The 22,905-nt window shown below is 33.8% G+C and overlaps 1 protein-coding gene across 11 annotated transcripts in view; it reads left to right on the top strand.

Moving 5' to 3' along the window:
• Positions 1-22,905, top strand: part of LOC142222608 (collagen alpha chain CG42342) — a 730,115-nt gene that overhangs the window by 559,072 nt on the left and 148,138 nt on the right. For 8 of the 11 annotated variants that reach the window (XM_075292835.1, XM_075292829.1, XM_075292826.1 and 5 more), the window contains exons 4-8: positions 868-947; positions 2,992-3,099; positions 3,305-3,373; positions 8,659-8,838; positions 13,301-13,406. In XM_075292835.1, the coding sequence (XP_075148950.1) occupies positions 868-947; positions 2,992-3,099; positions 3,305-3,373; positions 8,659-8,838; positions 13,301-13,406 (543 nt within the window). Of the gene's footprint in view, positions 1-867; positions 948-2,991; positions 3,100-3,304; positions 3,374-8,409; positions 8,464-8,658; positions 8,839-13,300; positions 13,407-22,905 lie in introns of all 11 variants that reach the window. The other 3 variants (XM_075292830.1, XM_075292831.1, XM_075292837.1) reach the window with 1 other exon arrangement.

Below are 22,905 nucleotides of genomic sequence, written 5' to 3'. Positions count from 1 at the left end.
TCTATAGAAATAAAATTTTGACAAAATTGTCTATAGAAATAAAATTTTGACAAAATTTGCTACAGAAATAAAATGTTGACAAAATTTTCTATAGAAATAAAATTTTGACAAAATTTTCTATAAAAATAAAATTTTGACAAAATTTTCTATAGAAATAAAATTTTGACAAAATTTTCTATAGAAATAAAATTTTGACAAAATTTTCTATAGAAATAAAATTTTGACAAAATTTTCTATAGAAATAAAATTTTGACAAAATTTTCTATAGAAATAAAATTTTGACAAAATTTTCTATAGAAATAACATTTTGACAAAATTTTCTATAGAAATAAAATGTTGACAAAATTTTTTATAGAAATAAAATTTTGACAAAATTTTCTATAGATATAAAATTTTGACAAAAATTTCCAAAAAAAAATAAATTTTGACAAAATTTTCTATAGAAATAAAATTTTTGACAAAATTTTCTATAGAAATAAAATTTTCACAAAATTTTCTATAGAAATAAATTTTTGACAAAATTTTCAATTGATATAAAATTTTGACAAAATTTTCTATAGAAATAAATTTTTTGCCAAAATTTTCAATAGATATAAAATTTTGACAAAATTTTCTATAGAAATAAAATTTTTGACAAAATTTTCTATAGAAATAAAATTTTTTGTAGAAATCAAAAAAATGCAAAATAAGATTTTTTTATTTGGTAGTTTTTTGGTAAAATTTTCTTAAAATGTTGGTAGATTATTTTTGGATGGATGCTGCGACCAATATTAAATTGAAAAATAACTTTTAATAAATAGCCTAAAAAAATAAATGAACATTTTGAAAAATCGCTAACACGTATTTTTCTCTCCCATATGTTTTCAGGTCCTCCAGGCCCTCCCGGACCACCTGGAAAACGGGGGAAACGTGGAAAGAAAGGTGATCAAGGTGATAAAGGAGAACCGGTAAGTGATGAGACAATTATATATTATATATAAAACTTTGTTATTTCATACAAAAAAATAATATTTTTGGATTCAATCAGGAAATAATTATTATATGAAATGTCTTCAAACTCAGAAATGATAGTATCAGTCACCAAAGTCAATCAAAAATGAATTGAACCAATTAAATTAAATCAGGGACCCTAAATAACTGTTATCCAGAAAATTTAAACTCAAAAACTCTTCATGTTAGAGTCAACGGAGACCTATATTGTCATATACCAATAGATTCATCGCGGAAAGATCTTTCAGAATCTATGGTGATATTAAAAAAACACTCTCAACTCCAAAGTTAACGGTTATTTTTCAACGTAAAAATAAAAGGTCATAAATAAACTTTTTTTTATGATTTTATTTTTTCCTTCAGAAAATAATACTCTTTTTTGGAGTTTTATTTTTTTCTTCGGAAAATAAAACTCTTTTCAGAAGTTTTATTTTTTTCGTCTTAAATAACATGCATATTCATTTTTTTTACAGTTTCTTGTTTTATTGAGTTTATCTCACATTAAGTTTGTATTAATTTATTTATTTAATTTAACGAACATATTCTTTCCAAATATTCAACGGAAAGATTTAAACACAGGTCGCTCATTACCAATTTAGGAGCAGAGAATGCTCTTCCCACGCTTACTTGGGTTGCAGGCTCCTTCGCTATGATGCGCTGAAGACGCGGATCCAAATATAAGCCTGCAAGGAGTGTTGGATTTTTTAGCAGCAAGTTTTCACGCCGTTCTAATATTGTCAGAAATTCTGAGCTGGCGGCTTCGACGAATTTCTAGCTTCATTTGAAGCCATATTTTAAAGAAATCGCTATAAAATAATCGCTCTGCTTGCTCCAAGAGGGCTTTCCCATTCTGACAGACTTAGATTAGGCGCGGCATCGACATTTTTCAATCAGAAGGATTTATAACGCATTAAGCTTTTTAGCATCAAGTAGGATGAATTCCATCCCGTCTGCGGTAAAGGTAAATTAAGATGACTAGTCATGTTCCTAAAATAATTTTTAACTTAAGCTGAGTACTATGTTCAGTTTTCAAGCTGAAAACCAGCTTGTTTTCACGGTTACTTTTTTTAATTAATTAATTTAGAAATATACAATTATTTACAATCAATTGCTTGAATCTTTTCCATCAATTATTTTGCAAGACTTGATCAAAATATAATCGTCTTCCTAAATATATTTGTACTATTAATTTAGTGTTTTGGTGAAAACCCCGAGCATAGTACTCACCTTTATCGTCTAAAAATGAGTTTTATTTTCCGAAGAAAAAAATAAAACTCCAAAAAAGAGTTTTATTTTCCGAAGAAAAAAAATAAAACTCCAAAAAAGAGTATCATTTTCTGAAGGAAAAATAAAACTCATAAAAAGTGTTTTATTTATGACGGATAAATAAAACTATCTTTTTAACAGTTTCATTCGAGTTTTTATTTTTTTAGTCACAAAATAACGATTAAAAAATAACTTTTTTGATAGCGGTCTCTGAATTAAATTAATTAATATTATTTAGTCCTGTGATTGCTTTTTGTTTTAACTAAAATTTGTATGAATCAATCAAACTAATTGGAAATATTTTGATAAAAAATTTTGCTGTGCTTAGCAAATTTTTTTCTCGGAAATTCTTAATATACACACAAAAAAATATTTTTTTTTTGATTCAATCACCAAATTAATTCAACCAATTAATCAATCACAGAAATGATGCTATCGATCACCGAATTCAATTAATAAATTCATTGATCCAATTTAAAATTCATTTGTTACCATTAATTTTTGTGTTTCGTATTTGTTTTAATTTAAAAAATTATTGCATCAGTTAAATTTTGAACTGAATATTTTTTAAAATATTAAAATATTAATTGGAAATATTTTGGTGAAGTTTTAATCTGTGTATGATTTCGATATGATATATTTTTAGCGAAAAAAATATTTTTGTGACATTTTTTTTTTGTATTTAAGTCATAAAAAGTAACAGTAAATATTATAAAAATATATTTTTCTCAACAGGGTATTAATGGTTTCAATGGTGAGAAAGGTGCTCCAGGAAGACCAGGTGATAAGGGCTCCAAAGGAGATGTTGGTCATCCGGGCATTGATGTTTTCCAAACAGTAAAGGTAAGTTGTGAAGTGGAAAATCTATTCGCAAAAAAAAAAATAAAAAAATATAATTGATTATAATATTTGTTATATGTGCTAATACAGATTGCAATGAAAATGTCAAAGAAAAAAATTAATCTCTAAAATGTTATTTGTTTCCCTTTTTACCTTTCATGCCCTTTTCAACAAAATAAAACAAATACGAAAACGTAAATAATAATAGGGTCTTAAAAGATCAGTAACTACATTACATGGCGGCACTTTAGGCTATGCGGAAATTGTCGCAGTTAAGGTATTTCGAAAATTGATAATAAAAATATAAGTCTTTAAAACAATGGGTCTAGAAGTAAATTTTTGTTTGTTTTCTTAAGTAGTCAAATTTTGGTAGATTTTAGCTTATTTCCATTAACCTAGAGGTAAGAATTTTTAATATAGCTGTTATTTTCAAAATTTTTGTTTGGTTATTTCTCTAAAATATATATAATTTTTTTTGAGTTAGTATTTATGGAATTATTATTATTATTATTATTTTTTTTTTTTTTGACAAGCCCCAAAAATTTATCATTAAATTTTCTTATTGAAAATTATTGGATGGTAAGAGTACACTGAAAGAAGACGTTTCTTTTCTTAGGAATGAAAATTTTATATAAAACGATTGACAAAAAAACAAATAAAATTGTTTTCATAAATTCATGTTTATTAGATTTTAAAGAAAATAGTGTGTGGCAAAGGCAAATTTCGTCAGTCTAAAATTTGTTTTTACAATTAACAATCTTTTTTGGAATAAATGTTGAATTTCAGGTAATCCGGACAGATATTGCGATGTCTATCAGCCCAAGAAGTCAAATCGGGATATCGGTCTATTTGGAGGAGGGGCGTATATCGAAATGTGGATCGATACGCCCCATATTCGGCTTACTTATGTGTGGACTCAAAATACTTCTATATTTTGAATTTCTGGTATATCGGATGAAAATTGAGATACAGACGCTCAAGAGGTCAAATCGGGAGACCGGCCTATACACAGAAAAAAAGTAAACTACATTATGGGAAAAATGCACTATCTCATGCAAAAATTGAACTAAATTGTATTCCAAATTTTGAGATTCATTAAACTAACTAAAATTTTCCGATATTTTTGGATTTTTAATTAGCATTTACGAAATGCATCTTCCTCGAAAAGAAAAAATGAACTAAAAATAAAGAAAAAATCTTAAGCGCCAGATCATTCCCATTTTAACCACGCTATAGTTCATTCTTACTATTTTTGAGAAGTGTACGAAAAACTTCTTCTATTTTAGTTAGAATTTAACTAATATGTATGCGATTAAAATTTTACTGCCATTTAGTTCATAAAATTTTTGAGACATACTTGGAATAAAGAAAAAATTGTTGGACTGGGGAAAATTTCTTACAAAATTTTAAAAATGAACTAAAACAAAATAAAATGTTTGCAATAAATATTAGTTCATTTTAGCATCAGATTTACAACAGATTTTTTTTTCTGTGTATCAGGGAAACGCCAAAACCTAGACCGATACACTCCATCTTCGGCACACTTAACATATGTGTGGACATAAAATACGTCTAGATTTCCAATTTTAGGCAAATCGGATATGCCCGTTTCTAGAAGCTATACCGTAACATGGACCGATATACACCATCTTCCGCACACTTGTTTATGAACCAAAAATACATCTAACAGGTTTGCTAATAAGTCCCCGGTCTAACAAAGAAAAACACATTTTTTGTCAAAATTAGTTTTTATTATTCAACATAGGTCCTTTCAAGAGCGATACAACGATTATAAGGACCATCCAATTTTTTGATACAATTTTGGTAGTAGTCCTTCGGTTTTGCCTCAAAATAGGCCTCAGTTTCGGCGATCACCTCTTCATTGCAGCCAAATTTTTTCCCTGCAAGCATACTTTTGAGGTCTGAGAACAAGAAAAAGTCGCAGGGTCCAGATCTGGAGAATACGGTGGGTGGGGAAGCAATTCGAAGCACAATTCATGAATTTTTGCCATCGTTCTCAATGACTTGTGGCACGGTGCGTTGTCTTGGTGGAACAACACTTTTTTCTTCTTCATATGGGACCGTTTTGCAACGATTTCGACCTTCAAACGCTCCAATAACGCCATATAATAGTCACTGTTGATGGTTTTTCCCTTCTCAAGATAATCGATAAAAATTATTCCATGCGCATCCCAAAACACAGAGGCCATTACTTTGCCAACGGACTTTTGAGTCTTTCCAAGCTTCGGAGACAGTTCACCGGCCGCTGTCCACTCAGCCGACTGTCGATTGGACTCAGGAGTGTAGTGATGGAGCCATGTTTCATCCATTGTCACATATCGACGGAAAAACTCGGGTGTATTACGAGTTAACAGCTGCAAACACCGCTCAGAATCATCAATACGTTGTTGTTTTTGGTCAAATGTGAGCTCGCGCGGCACCCATTTTGCACAGAGCTTCCGCATATCCAAATATTGATGAATGATATGACCAATACGTTCCTTTAATACCATTAAGGCCTCTGCTATCTCGATCAACTTCAGTTTACGGTCATTCAAAATCATTTTGTGGATGTTTTTGATGTTTTCGTCGGTGGTTACCGACTTTCGGGCATCCACTGCGTTCACCGTCCTCCGTGCTCATTTCACCACGCTTGAATTTTGCATACCAATCAATTATTGTTATTTCCCTGGGGCAGAGTCCGGAAACTCATTATCAAGCCAAGTTTTTGCTTCCACCGTATTTTTTCCCTTCAGAAAACAGTTTTTTATCAAAACACGAAATTCCTTTTTTTCCATTTTTCACAATGTCAAAAGTTGCTTCACAAAAGACGCTCTATCTCACAAACTAATTGACTTACAGACGTCAAATTTTGACACGAATCATTTGAAGGTTGGTACTATATAAAAATAATATGCATTTAATACTAGCGACGCCATCTATGTGTCAGACCGGGGATTTATCAGACAACCTGTTAGATTTTGAATTTGAGGCAAATCGGATAAAAATTCGGATTTTTAGATGCTAAATACTTCTAGATTTTTAAATTCATGAAAGACCCCAAAATCAGAGGGTCGGTTAGTATGGGGGTTATATCAAAATTTGGTTCGATATAGCCCATCTTCGAACTTGACCTGCCTGTAGACAAAAGACGAGTTTTTTGGAAAATTTTAGCACAACAGAAAGGCGTGATTATATTGTCTCTGAATTTCTCCAAGGTCAAAAAACGGAGAATGAAACCGCCGAGTCGCGCCGCTGATTTCAGTGGCCGCCGACCAGTTTTTTCCCAGTCGACACCGCCGCCGAATATGTCGATTCGAATTTAGCTACCAATTAATCAAAAATATTGATTTAAATTAGATACATGTATTTATAATTGGCGATTTTTTTGCCAAAATTTTGAACCTTCCACCCATAATCAATCAATTTCAAGCTGCTATAATAGTTTTGCAAAAATTTAGCTCAAAAAATTTTAACGAAATGTAAATTTGATTGCAAGCTTGGTCGTACAACTAATCTCATTAATATTCGAATAATTTTATATTGATTTTATAATGGATAATTGTCCGCCACCGAATAGATAAATTTATATCGGCTTAGCCGTCAAGCCGCCGAAGGCATAAAATTTAGTGTCAACCGCCGCTGACAAAAATGGATCGGCTTCATTCTCTGGTCAATAATATATACTTTTGTAGTCGGAAATCGATATTTCGATGTGTTACACACGGAATGACAAACTTATTATAACCCCACCACCATTCCAAGGTGGTGGGTATAAACAGATCCCAAGAGTTTGTATTTCTTTTTCTTAAATTCAATTTTCACTTCAATTTTATCTCAAAAAAGCTCATACAAATATTAACAAAAATTTAAATTAATTTAAAATTTAATTTAAAAAAATTTTGTTCATCAAAGATTTTAAATTACTTTTTAATGAAATTTCTCAAGCTAATATCACGAAGAACGGAAATCAAATTACAAAATAATGACCTTATTTTATTTCAATTAAAATGTCTGTAAAATTCATTATTAATACAGCAAAAAATAAAAAACAAACAAAAAATATTTTACAATTGAAAAAGTTTAAAAGTCAACGGATAAACAAAACACATTTCCCAATTAGAAAGAAAGCAGAATCTTAAAACAAACAAAAAAATAGACAGCTTAAAATGTCCAGGGTCAGAGGTTTAAAATAAAAAAAAGAAAAAAAAAACGTAAAACATTCTTAATCTACAATCCGCCTATAACATGACCATAGGATGGTGCTAAAAAAATGAAGTTTCTTACAGAAGAGTCATTAAATTCTCTTACTCATAGTGGCTAAAAGGAAACTTTTGCAATTTTTCCTATTTTGCTTTTAGGTTTATTTTTTGTGAATGTTTGTTGAGCATTTTCATCAACAAAAAAAGTTTGTAATAATTTTTTTATTACTGCAGAAGAAGATAAAAAATCTCTTTTTTGGCTAGTCAGCAACAACGTGCTAACAAAACATTAATATTTAAGCCCAGACGAAGGAAAAAGTAGAAAAAAAAACTAGAGAAAAATTAAATTTTGTGGTCAAAATTTAAGTAAGGAAAAGGACCCTTTGGTTTGGTATGACTAAATTCAATGCAATGAAGTGATTGCTTTGCTGCACTATCATAATTTCCAAATAAAAAAATATTTTATTTAGAAATTAAAAAAAAATAAAGAAATCAGTTTTAAAATACAAAGAAATGGTATTGCCGAATATACCAAGAAAATTCAATTCAACGGGCTGCCACTATAAATAATATAATCTAAACTATATACAGTGAAACCTCTCAAAAGTGGACACACACAGTCGCCTAAAGTTTGCCCACATTTGGGAGGTATCCACTTGTAAGAGATTAATTTTAATGTGAAACGTCTTACGAAAGTTCTCCAATTTGTGAGAGGTGTCCGCTTTTCAGAGTGTCCACGTTTGAAAGGTTTCACGGTATATGATTTTGGTCTACGGTTTTGTAATTATTATACATTTTGATTTTTAAAATTTGTGAGGGGTGTCCGCTTTTCAGAGTGTCCACGTCTGAGAGGTTTCACTTTATGTGATTTTGGTCTGCCGTTTTGTAATTATTATAAATTTTGATTTTTAATATTAATATGTTTTATTAATTTTATATTTTATTTATTATAAATTACTTTTATTAGATTTTATTTTTTTTTTGTTTTTCTCTCATATTTTCTATTTTTATGTTTTAACGTTTTGGGTGTAATATGATTTTTTGGATACTTAAACAATTAATTTAATTAACACAACTACACATTAACAAACATAATCCTATCAACCAAAAGGGATTACAAGAAGCCGGTGTTAATGTTTCAACGGCCACTGTAATACAATTGAAGGTAAGTACTGTTATTGGTGGGGGGAGACATGGATTATTTGCTAACCTTTGGAAAAAATAGAAAATGCATGCAAATCAGATGTTTTTGGCTTTTGGTAATTTTTAATATTTTCAAAATTTCTTTTCTTAATTTGTAGATAGAATAAAATTTTTAATTGAGTGGTATAATGATATGAAATTTATTTATTTCATCTAGGGTGAACCCGGTGAGCCTGGTCCACCTGGACCTCCAGGACCACCTGGTGATTTAGGCTCTCCCGGTTTAAATGGTGAACCTGGACCTCCTGGTGAAACCGGACCAGCTGGCCCTGCCGGACCTGCAGGAGAACCTGGACCAATGGGACCACCTGGTCCTCCTGGCCCGGCTGGATTAAAGGTAAGTCTGAAGGGTTTTATGCTAAATACCATATACACTCAAAAACAAGTAAACCGTATATGGCATTTAAAGCCAATTTTCTATTGTAGTTCACGGAATTATTATGCCTGAGAGAAAGTTTTTTTAGATTTAATAATCTTTTGCGTACGTTAGTTAAATGAACTAGGAAAGGGGGATAATATATACACAAATTAAACGTAAAGTTTTTCTAAATTCGTGTCTCTCACAAAATATTTCAGAATTTCTTAAAATTTGTTCATTTTGCTAATAATGCGCCCATCTTGAACATCGTACCCAGCAAAAATAATACCCTGTTCCACAGTGTGGCGCAGGGTATAAAAAGCGTAGCGAAAATTTCATTTTTGGATCCTGAAGTGGTGCAAAATTGCCGCAGAAGCGATGAATATAACATGGGCTTGTCATAGGACGGATGTCCACCATTTTAACAGCTGTTGCAATGAATTTGAATCACTTCTTAAGGTTTGACCCGAATTCAGTGTTTTGGATGTAATATTTTGTCAAAAAATATTTTTTAAAATTTTATTTATAATTTTTGAAGCATCCTAATGCTTGTCTGAAGCGTTTGACCTCAAATATTTTCAAAAATTCGCAATTTTTCTACAATGAATTTAGCCACCGTGGTGCAATAGTTAGCATGCCTGACTTGCATACACAAGGTCGTGGGTTCGATTCCTGCTTCGACCGAACACCAAAAAAGTTTTCCAGCGGTGGATTATCCCACCTCAGTAATGTTGGTGACATTTCTGAGGGTTTCAAAGCTTCTCTAAGTGGTTTCACTGCAAGGTGGAACGCCGTTCGGACTCGGCTATAAAAAGGAGGTCCCTTGCCATCGAGCTTAACATGGAATCGGGCAGCACTCAGTGATAAGAGAGAAGTTCACCAATGTGGTATCACAATGGACTGAATAGTCTAATTGAGCCTGCTACATCGGGCTGCCCCCTAACCTAACCTAACCATAGTCAAATGTGCCAAATTTGATTGAAATCGGTTCAGATTTAGATATAGCTCCCATATATATCTTTCGCCCGATATGGACTTATATATGCCCAGAAGTCAGATTTGTATGCTGATTTGCTTGAAATTTTGCATAAGGAGTGCAATCGATAGTATAATCAGGTGTGCTAAATTTGACTGAAATCGGTTCAGATTTAGATATAGCTGTCATATACAGTTGATGACTGAGCAATGGGCGAAAGACAATGGTCTTGGGGTAAATCCTGCAAAGACAGAATTAGTCATGTACTGCAAAGATCGCAAAACTCCCACGGTTAGGCCCATTTCCTTAGGGGGTATTGAAATTCCCTTTGGTGAGTGTGCAAAATACCTTGGCGTTATTTTGGACAGGAAGCTGAACTTTAAGCTTAATATTGAAGAAAGGGCGAGAAAAGCAACTGTAGCTTTGTACTCGTGCAAAAAGGCAATAGGAAAAAAGTGGGGACTAAAACCAAAAATTGTGCATTGGCTATACACGGCAGTGGTTAGACCTATAATGCTACACAGAAAAAAATTTCGCGAAAATTTTTCCAATTAAAATTTTAATTGAGTTTTAAAAAATATTCAATTAAAAATTTAATTGATTCAACAAATTTTTTAATTGAAACAAAAACCAATCACAAAAACTAATAGTATCAATTAATTGTTTAATTGGATCAATTAATTTTTTAATTGACCTTCAATTAATTTGTTAATTGATACTATCATTTCTGTGATTGAAGACATTTCAATTAAAAAATTAATTGGATCAATTAATTTCGTGATTGAACCAGAAAAAAATTTTTTGTGTATATATGGTGTTGTAGTCTGGTGGCCGGCACTTCAGAAACCGACTTGTTTAGATAAAGTTCAGCGTATGGCGTGTTTGTGTATTTCAGGCGCATTCAGCAAGACAGGAACAAATTCCCTTAATGTCATATTGCATCTATTGCCTTTAGACATTTTGGTCAAACAGTCAGCTGCAACAACGGCTGTGCGGTTGCGCGAGCTATCGCTGTGGTCGGAAAAAAGTTACGGTCATAGTTCGGTCCTCAAAATAATGCCAGATGTACCTAACGTAGTGGATTACACTTTGGCGAGTCCACTTTTCGACAAAAAGTTTGAGACTCTAATCCCCAACAGTGAGGCGTGGTGCACACAGACCCCGGGGAATAAAGAATATATAGATTTCTACACTGATGGCTCCAAATTGGATGGACAAGTGGGGTTCGGAGTATATTCTAATGATCTGGAACTTCGAATAGCGAAAAGATTACCTAATCACTGTAGTGTTTTTCAGGCTGAAATATTAGCAATAAGAGAGGTGGCAAATTGGCTGAAAAGTAATGTTCCAAAAAATGTGGGCATTAATATATACTCAGACAGTCAACCTGCAATAAAATCCTTGGACTCTGTGTTCCTCAACTCGAAAACGGCCATCGACTGACGCAAATCTCTCAATGAGATGGCTGAGCAGTACAATACTCACCTAATATGGGTGCCTGGCCATAGGAACATACCGGGGAACTGCGAAGCGGATGAGTTGGCAAGGCTAGGGACTACCTTACATATTCCAGGGGAACTAGAATTTGTTGGTATGCCCCTAGCTACCTGCAAGCTCATACTGCGTGAGAAGGCTGTTATGATGGCAAATGTTCGATGGGAGAATTGCAAGGGTTGTAACGACACCAAGTAAATATGGCCCCATTTCAACTTAAACCGCACACTAGATATGCTAATGTTCGCGAGACGTCAGATATCACTCCTGATATCTGCTATAACGGGTCGCTGCCTGATAGGCGATTTTGCAAAAACTATTGGCGCGAAGTATATTGACTATTGTATGAGCTGTCATGATGCGGTGGAAAAAGAATCAATTAAACATCTCTTATGTGAGTGTCCTGCATTTTGTGTAAAGCGCAAGCAACTTTTAGGAGCATATAGCTTCAGATTACTGGCGGATCTGGAAAACGTTAACTTAAGCAGTCTGCTAATGTTTTTGGAACAATCTGGTTGGTTCAACAGAAGAAAATAATCGAGAAGGTTCAGCGGTTAAAACTAGAAGTGCCCATATGTAATAGGTACTTCTAGTTAATGTGGTATCACAATGGACTGAATAGTCTAAGTGAGCCTGAATCTTAATCGGACTGCCCCTTTAACCTAACCTAACCTAAACTAACCTAACCTAACCTAACCTAACCATATACAGTTTTCGACCGATTTACTCTCATATGACCCAAGAGGCTAATTTTTTGCTCCGATTTAGTTGAAATTTTGCACGGGGAGTAGAATTAGCATTGTAGCTATGTGTGCCAAATTTGGTTGAAATCGATTCAAATTTAGATATAGCTCCCATATATATGTTTTTCTCATTTGGACAAAAATGGTCAATATACCAACATTGTCCTTGTAAAATCGTCACAGCTTAGTCGAAAACTTGTTAAATTGACTCCAATTTTCCTATACTTCCAACACATATCTATCGACCGATAAATCATAAATACACTTTGGCGGATTTGCCTTAAAATTGATTCAGATTTAAATGTTTCCCATATGGTTTTACTAACATTGTGTTCCACCACAGGACATTAATCAACTTAAATTTTAAGACAATAGATTTTCTAAGAAGGCATAAATATATTGTCGGCTCAGATTTAAATGTATGTATATGGTAACATAAACCTTTATATATAGCACCCAACAAATTTGAAGGATTTCAGATGGTATCGAAAATGTAGATCCACAAAGTGGTGCAGGGTATAATACTATAGTCGGCCCCGTCCGACTTTAGACTTTTCTTACTTGTTTATAAATAGAATTATTAAGACTAAAGAATTTAATTTTTTTTCAACAAATCATAGACGTAGAAATTCTATTAAATCTTTTTATAAGTTTTATGTATCTATATCAAAAAGCGAAATCCCACAAAAAATTCGTCCTTCTACACATTCCTTCAGAATCTGCTACGCTTTAAAACAAAAATTCATTTATCGAGAATAGTATCCTTTGTTGATATGCCTTTTGTGAGTCTTTAAACAAACATTAGACCAAAGTTTTATCATTGTCTATAGTGCAAAAAAACAGTATACTCACTAACACATACAAACTGAAAGGACATCACAAACATCGTAAATGACCTCTTGTGTCGCCATGGTTTATGGCTTAAATTCATCACAAGGTTCTTAACCAATCAAAGGCAATAAAAAAAAAAATAAATAAAACAAAACAGACGTCTCTTTTCTCTACCATAGGCTATTGTTTTTCATTTGAATGTCCTTTTGTTTATTTTACACTTTATTTACATGACCTTAGACACAAATATATTTACTCTATCTGAGCTGTGTATAGTGGTGTATGTGTACATCATCATTAAGACTGTCCAAATATTTACAGATTGACTTGTCCTTTTTGCTGTTTTTAATGTGTGTCCTTTTTTATTCTTCATTGTGTGTTTCTCTTGGTTTTTCAGGGTGATAAAGGTGACCGTGGCGATCGTGGCCTTACCACAACAATCAATGGTGATGAATTTCCAACAGGCATTATAGAAGGTCCCCCAGGACCTCCAGGACCACCAGGTAAGAAGTAGTAAATGATTAGCCTGTAGCATTATACTATACTCTACATACACATTGATGACCAACCCTCAAGCCATCATGGATTGCATTTGTATTCGATTTATTTATTTGATTGTTAGCATTTGTAGAAAAATCTAAAGCAAAACAACTCATTAACTCCATGACAACAAGGCAGCTGGTCTATTGATTTTACTCTTATGCTCGAGTTATTCAATTTGTCCTTCTTGGTACAAGTAAACGTCGTTATGAACGACCAATTTCGTATGAAAGAAAATGCGTTTTCAATGAAATAACGACAAGGATGATTGAAAAACCTTAATGATGACCGGTCACTATACTATGTTGGTTGTGTCAACGTAATACCTGCGTCTTAGTTTATTTATGAGTCTTGTAGAATATACAGTGGTTTATTACAAAGAACATGTTAAAAAACAATTACTTAATTAAAGTAATTTATTTATTTATTTATTTTTTGTTTTTTTGTGCGGGTAAGGCTCCAGCAGTGTGCCATCCAATGGACGATACTGGCTAAAATCGATCTCTCTTCCCTCGGGATATGACTACCATTTAGGAACTGCTATCCCATTAGTTTGAGGTGGACCACAAGGGGTCCATTAAAAAACAATCATTTAATTTAAATTTGGGTTGGAAAATGCACCGGACAGTGTGTCCTCCTGGATGCCATCACAATCGACGATACGGTTAAAAACCCATACATCTTCCCTCGGGGTGTGATTACCTCCTCGGAACCGCTTTTGCATTACATCGAGGTGGACCCGTCTTCTTTTCGTCTGCATCCAGACTAAAGCTTACGTTTCTCATGTCGTCGCGTCCATTTCTACATTTTTCCTGCGGAGAACGTGTTTTACAGGATGCCTTATAGCCTCCCAGTTCCTCTCACATTGTACCATTTTGTGGAATATATGTCTCGATCAGACGTGTCCAATTTCGTCTTCAAGCACTCTCCGCCCTTCTGCCCACCGGCTACATCTACAGAATGTATGGTCGGCTTCATACGTTACCTCTTCCTCTTTACAAATACAAATTTCTGAGCTGCATTTCCCCATACGGTTCAGCAGTGTTGCCAGTATTGGGGATTTTTCCCCAAATTGGAGATATTTTTTCGTGAATGGGGACGAAATTTTTGAGTTGGGGACTTGGGGATTTAGTGGGGAATTTCCATAAATTTGGGGATTTTTGTGGGGATTTTTTTTTTCGAGAAATCGGTTTAATCTTTTTTAACAAAATTTTATTTCTATAGGAAATTTTGCCAAAGTTCTATTTCTGTAGAATATTTTGTGAAAATTTTCTCAACATTTTATTTCTATAGAAAATTTTGTAAAAAAATTTTAGTTTTATAGAAGATTTTATCAACATTTTATTTTTATAGAAAAATTTCTCAAAAGTTTATTTTTATAGAAAATTTTGTCAAACTTGTAGGTTTATGGAAATTTTTATCAAAATTTTATTTCTATAAGAAATTTTCTCAAAAATTGTTTTACATAGAAAATTTTGTGAAAATTTCTACAGAAAATTTTCTCAAAAAAAAAATGTATATAGAAAATGTTGTCAAAGTTTTATTTATAGACAATTTTTCCAAAATTTTATTCCTATAGAAAATTTTGTGAAAAATTTATTTCTACAGAAAATTTTCTCAAAAAAAAAAATATATAGAAAATTTTGTCAAAGTTTTATTGACAATTTTGCCAAAATTTTATTCCTATAGAAAATTTTGTGAAAATTTTATTTCTATAGAAAATTTTGTGAAAATTTTATTCTTATAGAAAATTTTTTGAAAATTTTATTTCTATAGAGAATTTTGTCAAAATTTTATTTCTATAGAAAATTTTGTCAAAATTTTATTTCTATATACAAATTTTGTCAAAGTTTTATTTCTATAAAAAATTTAGTCAAAATTGTATTTCTATAGAAAATTTTGTGAAAATTTTATTTCTACAGAAAATTTTATTCCTATAGAAAATTTTGTGAAAATTTTATTTCTATAGAAAATTTTGTCAAAATTTTATTTCTATACAGAAAATTTTCTCAAAAAAAATTTTTATAGAGAAAATTTTGTCAAAGTTGTATTTATAGACAATTTTGCCAAAATGTTATTCCTATAGAAAATTTTGTGAAAATTTTATTTCTATAGAAAATTTTGTCAACATTTTATTCCTATAGAAAATTTTGTGAAAATTTTATTTCTATAGAAAATTTTGCCAAAATTTTATTTCTATAGAGAATTTTGTCAAAATTTTATTTCTATATACAAAGTTTGTCACAATTTTATTTCTATAGAATATTTTGTTAAAATTGTATTTCTATAGAAAGTTTTGTAAAAATTTTATTTCTATATAAAAGTTTTGTCAAAATTTTATTTCTATTTTTTTTTTTTTTTTAATTGTCAAAAATTTGATATGGTTTTTTGTGAGGAATTTAAATTTTATTTGGGGATTTTTGGGGACGAAAACATCTTAATGTAGGGAAAAAGAGTCAGAAAAATACTGGCAACACTGCGGTTCAGACGCTTTCGATAGTGGCCGTGATAGGAGAACATCTGAGTCATGTAGCATGTCACTTCCCCATATCTTTTCTCTCGCCATAATGTATGTCGTTTATGAGTCAGTGTGTGCGCTCAATCGCCTGGAGGTCTATTGGGATCATTCCTTCTATTAATCCCCTGATACTGTGCGATAATCTGAAGTGATTCTCTGAACTGAAGGCAGTTTTTTGCTCGTTTCTCTAGAGTCGACACCAAGATCTTACATCCATTGAAGAAAAAACTTTTTTGGTATCTGGTCGAAACTGGGATTAAAACCACGATCATTTGTATGCAAGGCGGCCATACTGACCATTGCATCGCGGTGGTCCCTCCAACATCAGTCTCAGGTGTTTGATTGACTGCTTTGATGGGATAACGATGTCATCTATGTGCATCTCTATTTGTAGAAGCCGATGCCGTCTCGTTGGTAGTAGCAATTCGGTTTTTTGCATAGCTAATTTTAAGCCATGCGTGTATAGCCAGTCTTTCGCTCATATCATGGTTTGGAAGAGTTTGCGTTGAGCCCCTTCAGTATTCCCCGCTTTTATCACAGCGGCAAAGTCATTATCGTACCCAATATCGATTGTATCACCCGGCATCGGTATCTTCAGTATTTCGTTGTATGTTGCATTGCAGAGATCTGGTCCGAGGAATGAGCCTTGCGAGGCACCTGAGCTTACTCCCATTCTTCTTGGACCCTATATAGTTTCATATATATGATAGTCTTTCAATATCCTCGTTAAGTATTTCGGTATTGGTAATATTGTATCTAGGGAGAATATTATGTCCAGCCGTCTTAGGCTGTTGAAAGTGTTCCTAATATCTGGCGATACCAGTAGAATTATAGATCTTGAAGCGTGAGTGCCCTGTCGTTTCACCTGTACGACATCTGATACTTTCAAGCGATTTACTAGCGTCGATTTTCCAGGTCTGAATCCATATGATCTCGCGGCTAGACACCAACCAATTCCTGATAGCTTCATTAAGTCTTGGTTTGATGAGCCGTTCGAGTAGTTTTCCAGCTGTGTCCAGCCTCGATAATGATCTGTGCGACGATGGCTACGTTTGGTCGTCCTTGTCCTTGATCATCGGAACTATTCTTCGTCCTTTCCACACATTAGGTTAAATACCTTCTACTGGGTAGATCTTGTATATAACAAGTAGGGTTTCGAGTCATTTGGTTGTTATCTCTTTAATAATCTCTGCCGGTAAGCCGTCAGACAGCCGTTGCCTTCTTCTTCTCGACGCTTTTGACAGCATGTTGCAGTTCCTCTGTTGTAAAGTCAGGGATGTTTATGAACGTTTTTGTTTCTTTCTCGTCTTCTCTAATCCCATGTCTTGGGAATAAAGTTTCATCAATGTTTCACATTTTATTCTCGTCCATCTTGTCAACCAAATTCCTCGTGCCCAAGTAGAGTTTCGAGTCGTTCGGTTGCCATCTCTTTAATGACCTCTGCCGGTATGCCATCAGGATCGGGTGCCTTCTTCTACTTAATGCTTTTGACAGGATGTTGTGAAGTTCTTCCTCCAATTCCTGATAGCTTCATTAAGTCTTGGTTTGATGAGCCGCTCGAGTAGTTTTCCAGCTGTGTCCAGCCTCTATAATGGTCTGTGCGACGATGGGCACGTTTGGTCGTCCTTATTCTTGCTCATCAGAACTTTTGTACATGGCAAGTAGGGTTTCGAGTCGTTTGGTTGTTATCTCTTTAATAATCTCTGCCGGTAAGCCGTCAGACACCCGTTGCCTTCTTCTCCTTGAGGCTTTTGACAGCATGTTGCAATTCCTCTGTTATAAAGTCAGGGATGTTTATGAGCGTGTTTGTTTCTTTCTCGTCTTCTCTAATCCCATGTCTTGGGAATAAAGTTTCATCGATATTTCACATTTTATTCTCGTCCATCTTGTCTACCGAATTTCTCGTGCCCAAGTAGAGTTTCGAGTCGTTCGGTTGCCATCTCTTTAATGACCTCTGCCGGTATGTCATCAGGATCGGGTGCCTTCTTCTCCTTAAAGCTTTTGACAGCATCTTGTGCAGTTCTTCTGTTGTAAAGACAGGAATGTTTGGGAGCGCTTAATGGATTCTTTAATCTCATGTCTTGGGAATAAAATTTCAACGATGTTTCGCATTTCATTCTCGTCCATCTTGTCTACCGAACTTCTGCCGTGCCGTGTTTGTGCAGAACTATTTGGTATCCTAGTCCACAAGGATTATTATTTATGTCTAGTCTTATATCTTCCATATATCCCTCTTGCTCTTACTTGCTTGTTTCTTTGCCTCCTTGTACATATTGTGTTCTGTCACTGCATCACTCCTAGGTCTTGTCCAGGTGTATATTCTCTTGGTCTTTATGCAGTTACATCTGCATTCGTCGATGTCGGTATTACATCAGAATACTTCCATGCGACCAGTGCAATGCTTCTTATTTGGCATGGTCTTGTTGCAAGAGGTTTTTAATGTTAACATCGCGGATTTTGAGTAAGTCCGTTTGAATTCTCTTTCGAGTGCATGTCCAGTTCAAAGACCAATACATCCCTTTCTAGCGTATTGACGTTCCTAGAGGTCTTGTGAGTTTCTTTCGGCCGTGTGGCAACTTTTCCTTAGGTTAGCTTTAGGTTAGGTGGCAGCCCGATATATCAGGCTCACTTAGACTATTCAGTCCATTGTGATACCACATTGGTGAACTTCTCTCTTATCACTGAGTGCTGCCAGATTCCATGTTAAGCTCAATTACAAGGGACCTCCTTTTTATAGCCGAGTCCGAACGGCGTTCCACATTGCAGTGAAACCACTTAGAGAAGTTTTGAGACCCTCAGAAATGTCACCAGCATTACTGAGGTGGGATAATCCACCGCTGAAAAACTTTTTGGTGTTTGGTCGAAGCAGGAATCGAACCCACGACCTTGTGTATGCAATGCAGGCATGCTAACCATTGCACAACGGTGGCTCCCGACTTATTTAATTTTGTGCAAACACTATATGATGATAGCTGCCTGCAGTGAACAGTAATCATCCATGCCAGGGGCATATTTTTCTTTACATTTGACTCCTTCTAGTTGTACATATTTTTTTGTTTTTGTACATGGTTATGAGTGTCATTGTCGTTATATCCTATCCTATGACCATTATCCTGCTGGGTGTCCTGTTTGTTTTCCCTATCCTAAAGTAGTTTTCCTATAAAAAGGACAATCTGACGCTTTCTCTCTCTCTCCCTGTTAATTAAGTCACTTGAGTGCTGTTTAATGATATTACCGAGTAGATGATGGTGATGGAGTAGTAGTAGTGGTAGTACCTTAAGGTATGTCAAGGATGTTTTCTATTGCTGTTGTATTTAATGTTTATTTTATTGTTACCTCCCTCTTCATTCACTTACCAATTGAGGTCTTCTATTGATTATCAACAATCTGTTGTCGGATGTTTGTATTTGTAATAAGTGCCTGGTATTTTATATATTATCATTCTTGTTGGAAACAACTAGAATTCTGATTACGATGAAGGACGAGTTAGAGTTAATTAAAGGGATACAACTATGTTGGAATTCAAGGAAATGTGAAATCATGAAACGAAGAGGTCATTCCAGGAACATGATGTAAGTTATGTTCGCATTATTAGATCTATTAAATACAGAGATGTTGTGTAAATCTTGTTGCGTATTCATAGGCGGAAGAGTGGACAATATTGATGAGATAGTAGGGAAGTCCTATGTAGGCGATGATTCACTAGTCCAATGGTAAATGTTTGGAAAAGTAAGCACAGAGTATCATCATTTCTGACTTCCGAGTTCAAGAGATATGTGTCACAGTAACTATGAAACCACATGGAAAAACTTTAAAAAACTCCGAAATATCACCAATGAGGATAAGTCGATTTAAAACTCAAACAATTGCACCTCGATAGGATTTCTATTTCCTCAGTTCTATATATATTTAAAATTTTCCATAATTTTGTGGTTTTCCCCAATAGAGTTAGAGGGGTTAACAGCCCCTTTTGTAAACGCTTCATAAGAATGATTATTTATATCATTAAGAACGGAAGTTCTTACTCCATAAAAGTCATTAAGCATTTTTCAATTATAAACAATACTAATTTGGAAGCGCCCCGTATTTAGTTTTCCAAAAAAAAAAGAAAAGAAACAATAAATCCAATATTTTATTGAACTTCTAAAAATATTATTGTGGTTAGGAGGAAATTCTCATAAATCTTTCATTACAACTCTGTACATACAATCGCACAAGACATTGGCTTTAGAATTTCCATAAACATTTTATGAAGTGTTAAATTAAAGACAAAAACAAATTGTTAAATAAACAATTAAACATAGTTCATGTACCAAAACATACATACCATACATATATAGGAACTTGACATTTATCGCAGTTTTTCAAAACAATCGAACCAACAAATTGGGGGTAGCTTCCCCCCAGTCAAAAAAAAAAAAAAAAAACAATTAAATTTCTGATGCCAATTGGAAAACAATAAGACATAGATGATAGTGACAACAATTGAAGGGCATTCTTTCGCTTCATATAGTATACAGAAATTGGGTTTCCATATGATTCAAGTCAATTCACTGATGGCCCTCTCTCGTACTCCATTTCCCTATGGACTTTCCAAAACAAAACCTCAAGAAAAACAATAAAAACAGAAGTTTTATTTTATGAAAAATAAAATAAACATTTTTCCAAAATTTAAGAGTGTTCTTCAAGAAGCATACAGAAGCTGCAAAGAAAAAAACACAAAACACGCTAAAAACTCCACCCCAACAAATGGTCATAAATTTTCGTCCCCCAAATACCAGAGGCACTGAAAAAGAAAAACAAACATTAAAAACAATGACAATGTGTGAAAACACATTCTCATGTCGCGTGTGTCTTAGATCTCGAATTGGCCATGAAGACCTAGAGGGGATTGAGATGAGACATTTGCTCTTGTTTATTTGCTTATTTAATTTTCTCGACTATTTGAAGTAGTTAAATTTTATTCTCATATTTGTTTAATATTTACTAACTCAAAGATATCATCTACACAGAGGAAAAAAGAGAGAGAGAGAGAGCAACATTAAGAAGATCATGGCTTGTGAGCTTGGATAACTATTCTGCGGTTGTTTATAGGTTAGATGAGGTGATTTTATTTTGTTATAATGTTACATTAAACTGTAGGTTAGGTTAGGTTATGTGGCAGCCCGATGTATCAGGCTCACTTAGACTATTCAGTCCATTGTGATACCACAGTGGTGAACTCTCTATGGTATCACATTAAACTGTAACATCTATGATTTTTTCTCTTATCAGTGACAGTGAACTTAACCACTTCTCCCAAAAATCATGGTGATGTATTTCCATACGCATTTACTACTTACAGAGAAATTCGCTATGTAGTATAAGAATGAAATTGAGAGTCTTGCAATTTCTTAACAACAGACAGACAACTTACATAAAATAACTTGATATATATTTAAAATAAGTAAACAGTGTTTATTTCTGTTAGAGCTCACATTACTTTATATCAAGACATTCCTCTTAACTAAGAGTAAATATTGAAAAGTAGTTGTTCCTGCAAATATGTACGTTGTGTTATTATTCCCGCCAAGTCACCAATATATGTGTATGATAGAGTACGAAAATTTCTTGCTCAATTACATTACTCTCAGCTATTTTTGCTTTTTAAGTTGGTGATATGAGTAAGCGAGTGGTGTAGAAACTTAGAAGCTGAAGAGCCTAAGAGAGCATAGAGCTAGGGCAAGTTGATAGAAGGACTGCCAATAAAATTTCATACATACATAAAAAAACAAACACCCGCTACTGAGATTAGAGAAATATTTTTCCATCTGTTAGGAGGGTACTTCGAAACAATAATCTCAATGCTAGAAGCCCAAGAAAAGTACCTGTTAAGAAAAATCCATGTAACAAACAGGTTAAGTTTCACAAAATTACATATGGAATGACCAACCTCAAAGTGGAGAAACATATATTATAGTGGTCCGACGAATCCAAAATTGTTTTGTATGGTGGAACTGAATCCAGAACTGGAACTGAATCCTCTGAACAAAGAATATGATCCGCGGTATACAACAAAAACCGTAAAACATGGTTGATCAAGTACAATGATTTGGGCATGTTTTTCATATTATGGTGTGGGTCGAATATATTGGATTAAAAATACTATAGATTCAGCACAATATGTTGCAATACTCCAAAATATTATGCTTTCATATGCCGAGTACGAAATGCCTCTATAATGGATCTTCTAACAGGACATTGATCCAAAACATACAAGCCGCCTTGCAAGAAAATGAAATTGTTGTAATGGAATGGCCAGGTCAGTCACCTAATCTCAACCCAATTGAGAATTTAGGGTGTGACGTCAAAAACGCGGTTGCTGCAAAAAGGTCAAAGAACAATCTTGAACTTTGGATAGTCATAAAGGAAGCTTGGGAAAAAATACCATAGGAGTGATGTGAAGTATTAGTAAATTCAAAGCGACGTCGCTGCGCAGCCGTTTTGAGGAACAAAGGCAACGCAACGAAATACAAATTTGGCATAAACTATATATTTATACCCTGCGCCACACTGTGGAACAGGGTATTATAAGTTAGTGAATATGTTTGCAACACCCAGAAGGAGACGAGATAGACGCATGGTGTCTTTGACAAAAATGCTTAGGGTGGGCTCTTGAGTCGATATAGACATGTCCGTCTGCCCGTGAACACATTTTTGTAGTCAAAATCTAGGTCGCAGTTTAAGTCCAATCGACTTCAAATTTGGCACAACTATGTCTTTTGGGTCAGAATAGAACCCTATTGATTTTGGAAGAAATCGGTTCTGATGTAGATATAACTCCCATATATATCTTTTTCGCGATATGCACTTATATGGGCCCAGAAGTCCGTCTGTCCGTGAACACATTTTTGTAATCAAAGTCTCGATCGCAGTTTTAGTCCAATCGACTTCAAATTTGGCAC

Source organism: Haematobia irritans, chromosome 1, assembly GCF_050003625.1.
Source record: "Haematobia irritans isolate KBUSLIRL chromosome 1, ASM5000362v1, whole genome shotgun sequence".
NCBI lineage: Eukaryota > Metazoa > Arthropoda > Insecta > Diptera > Muscidae > Haematobia > Haematobia irritans.
This window is presented reverse-complemented; position numbering and strand designations above follow the sequence as displayed.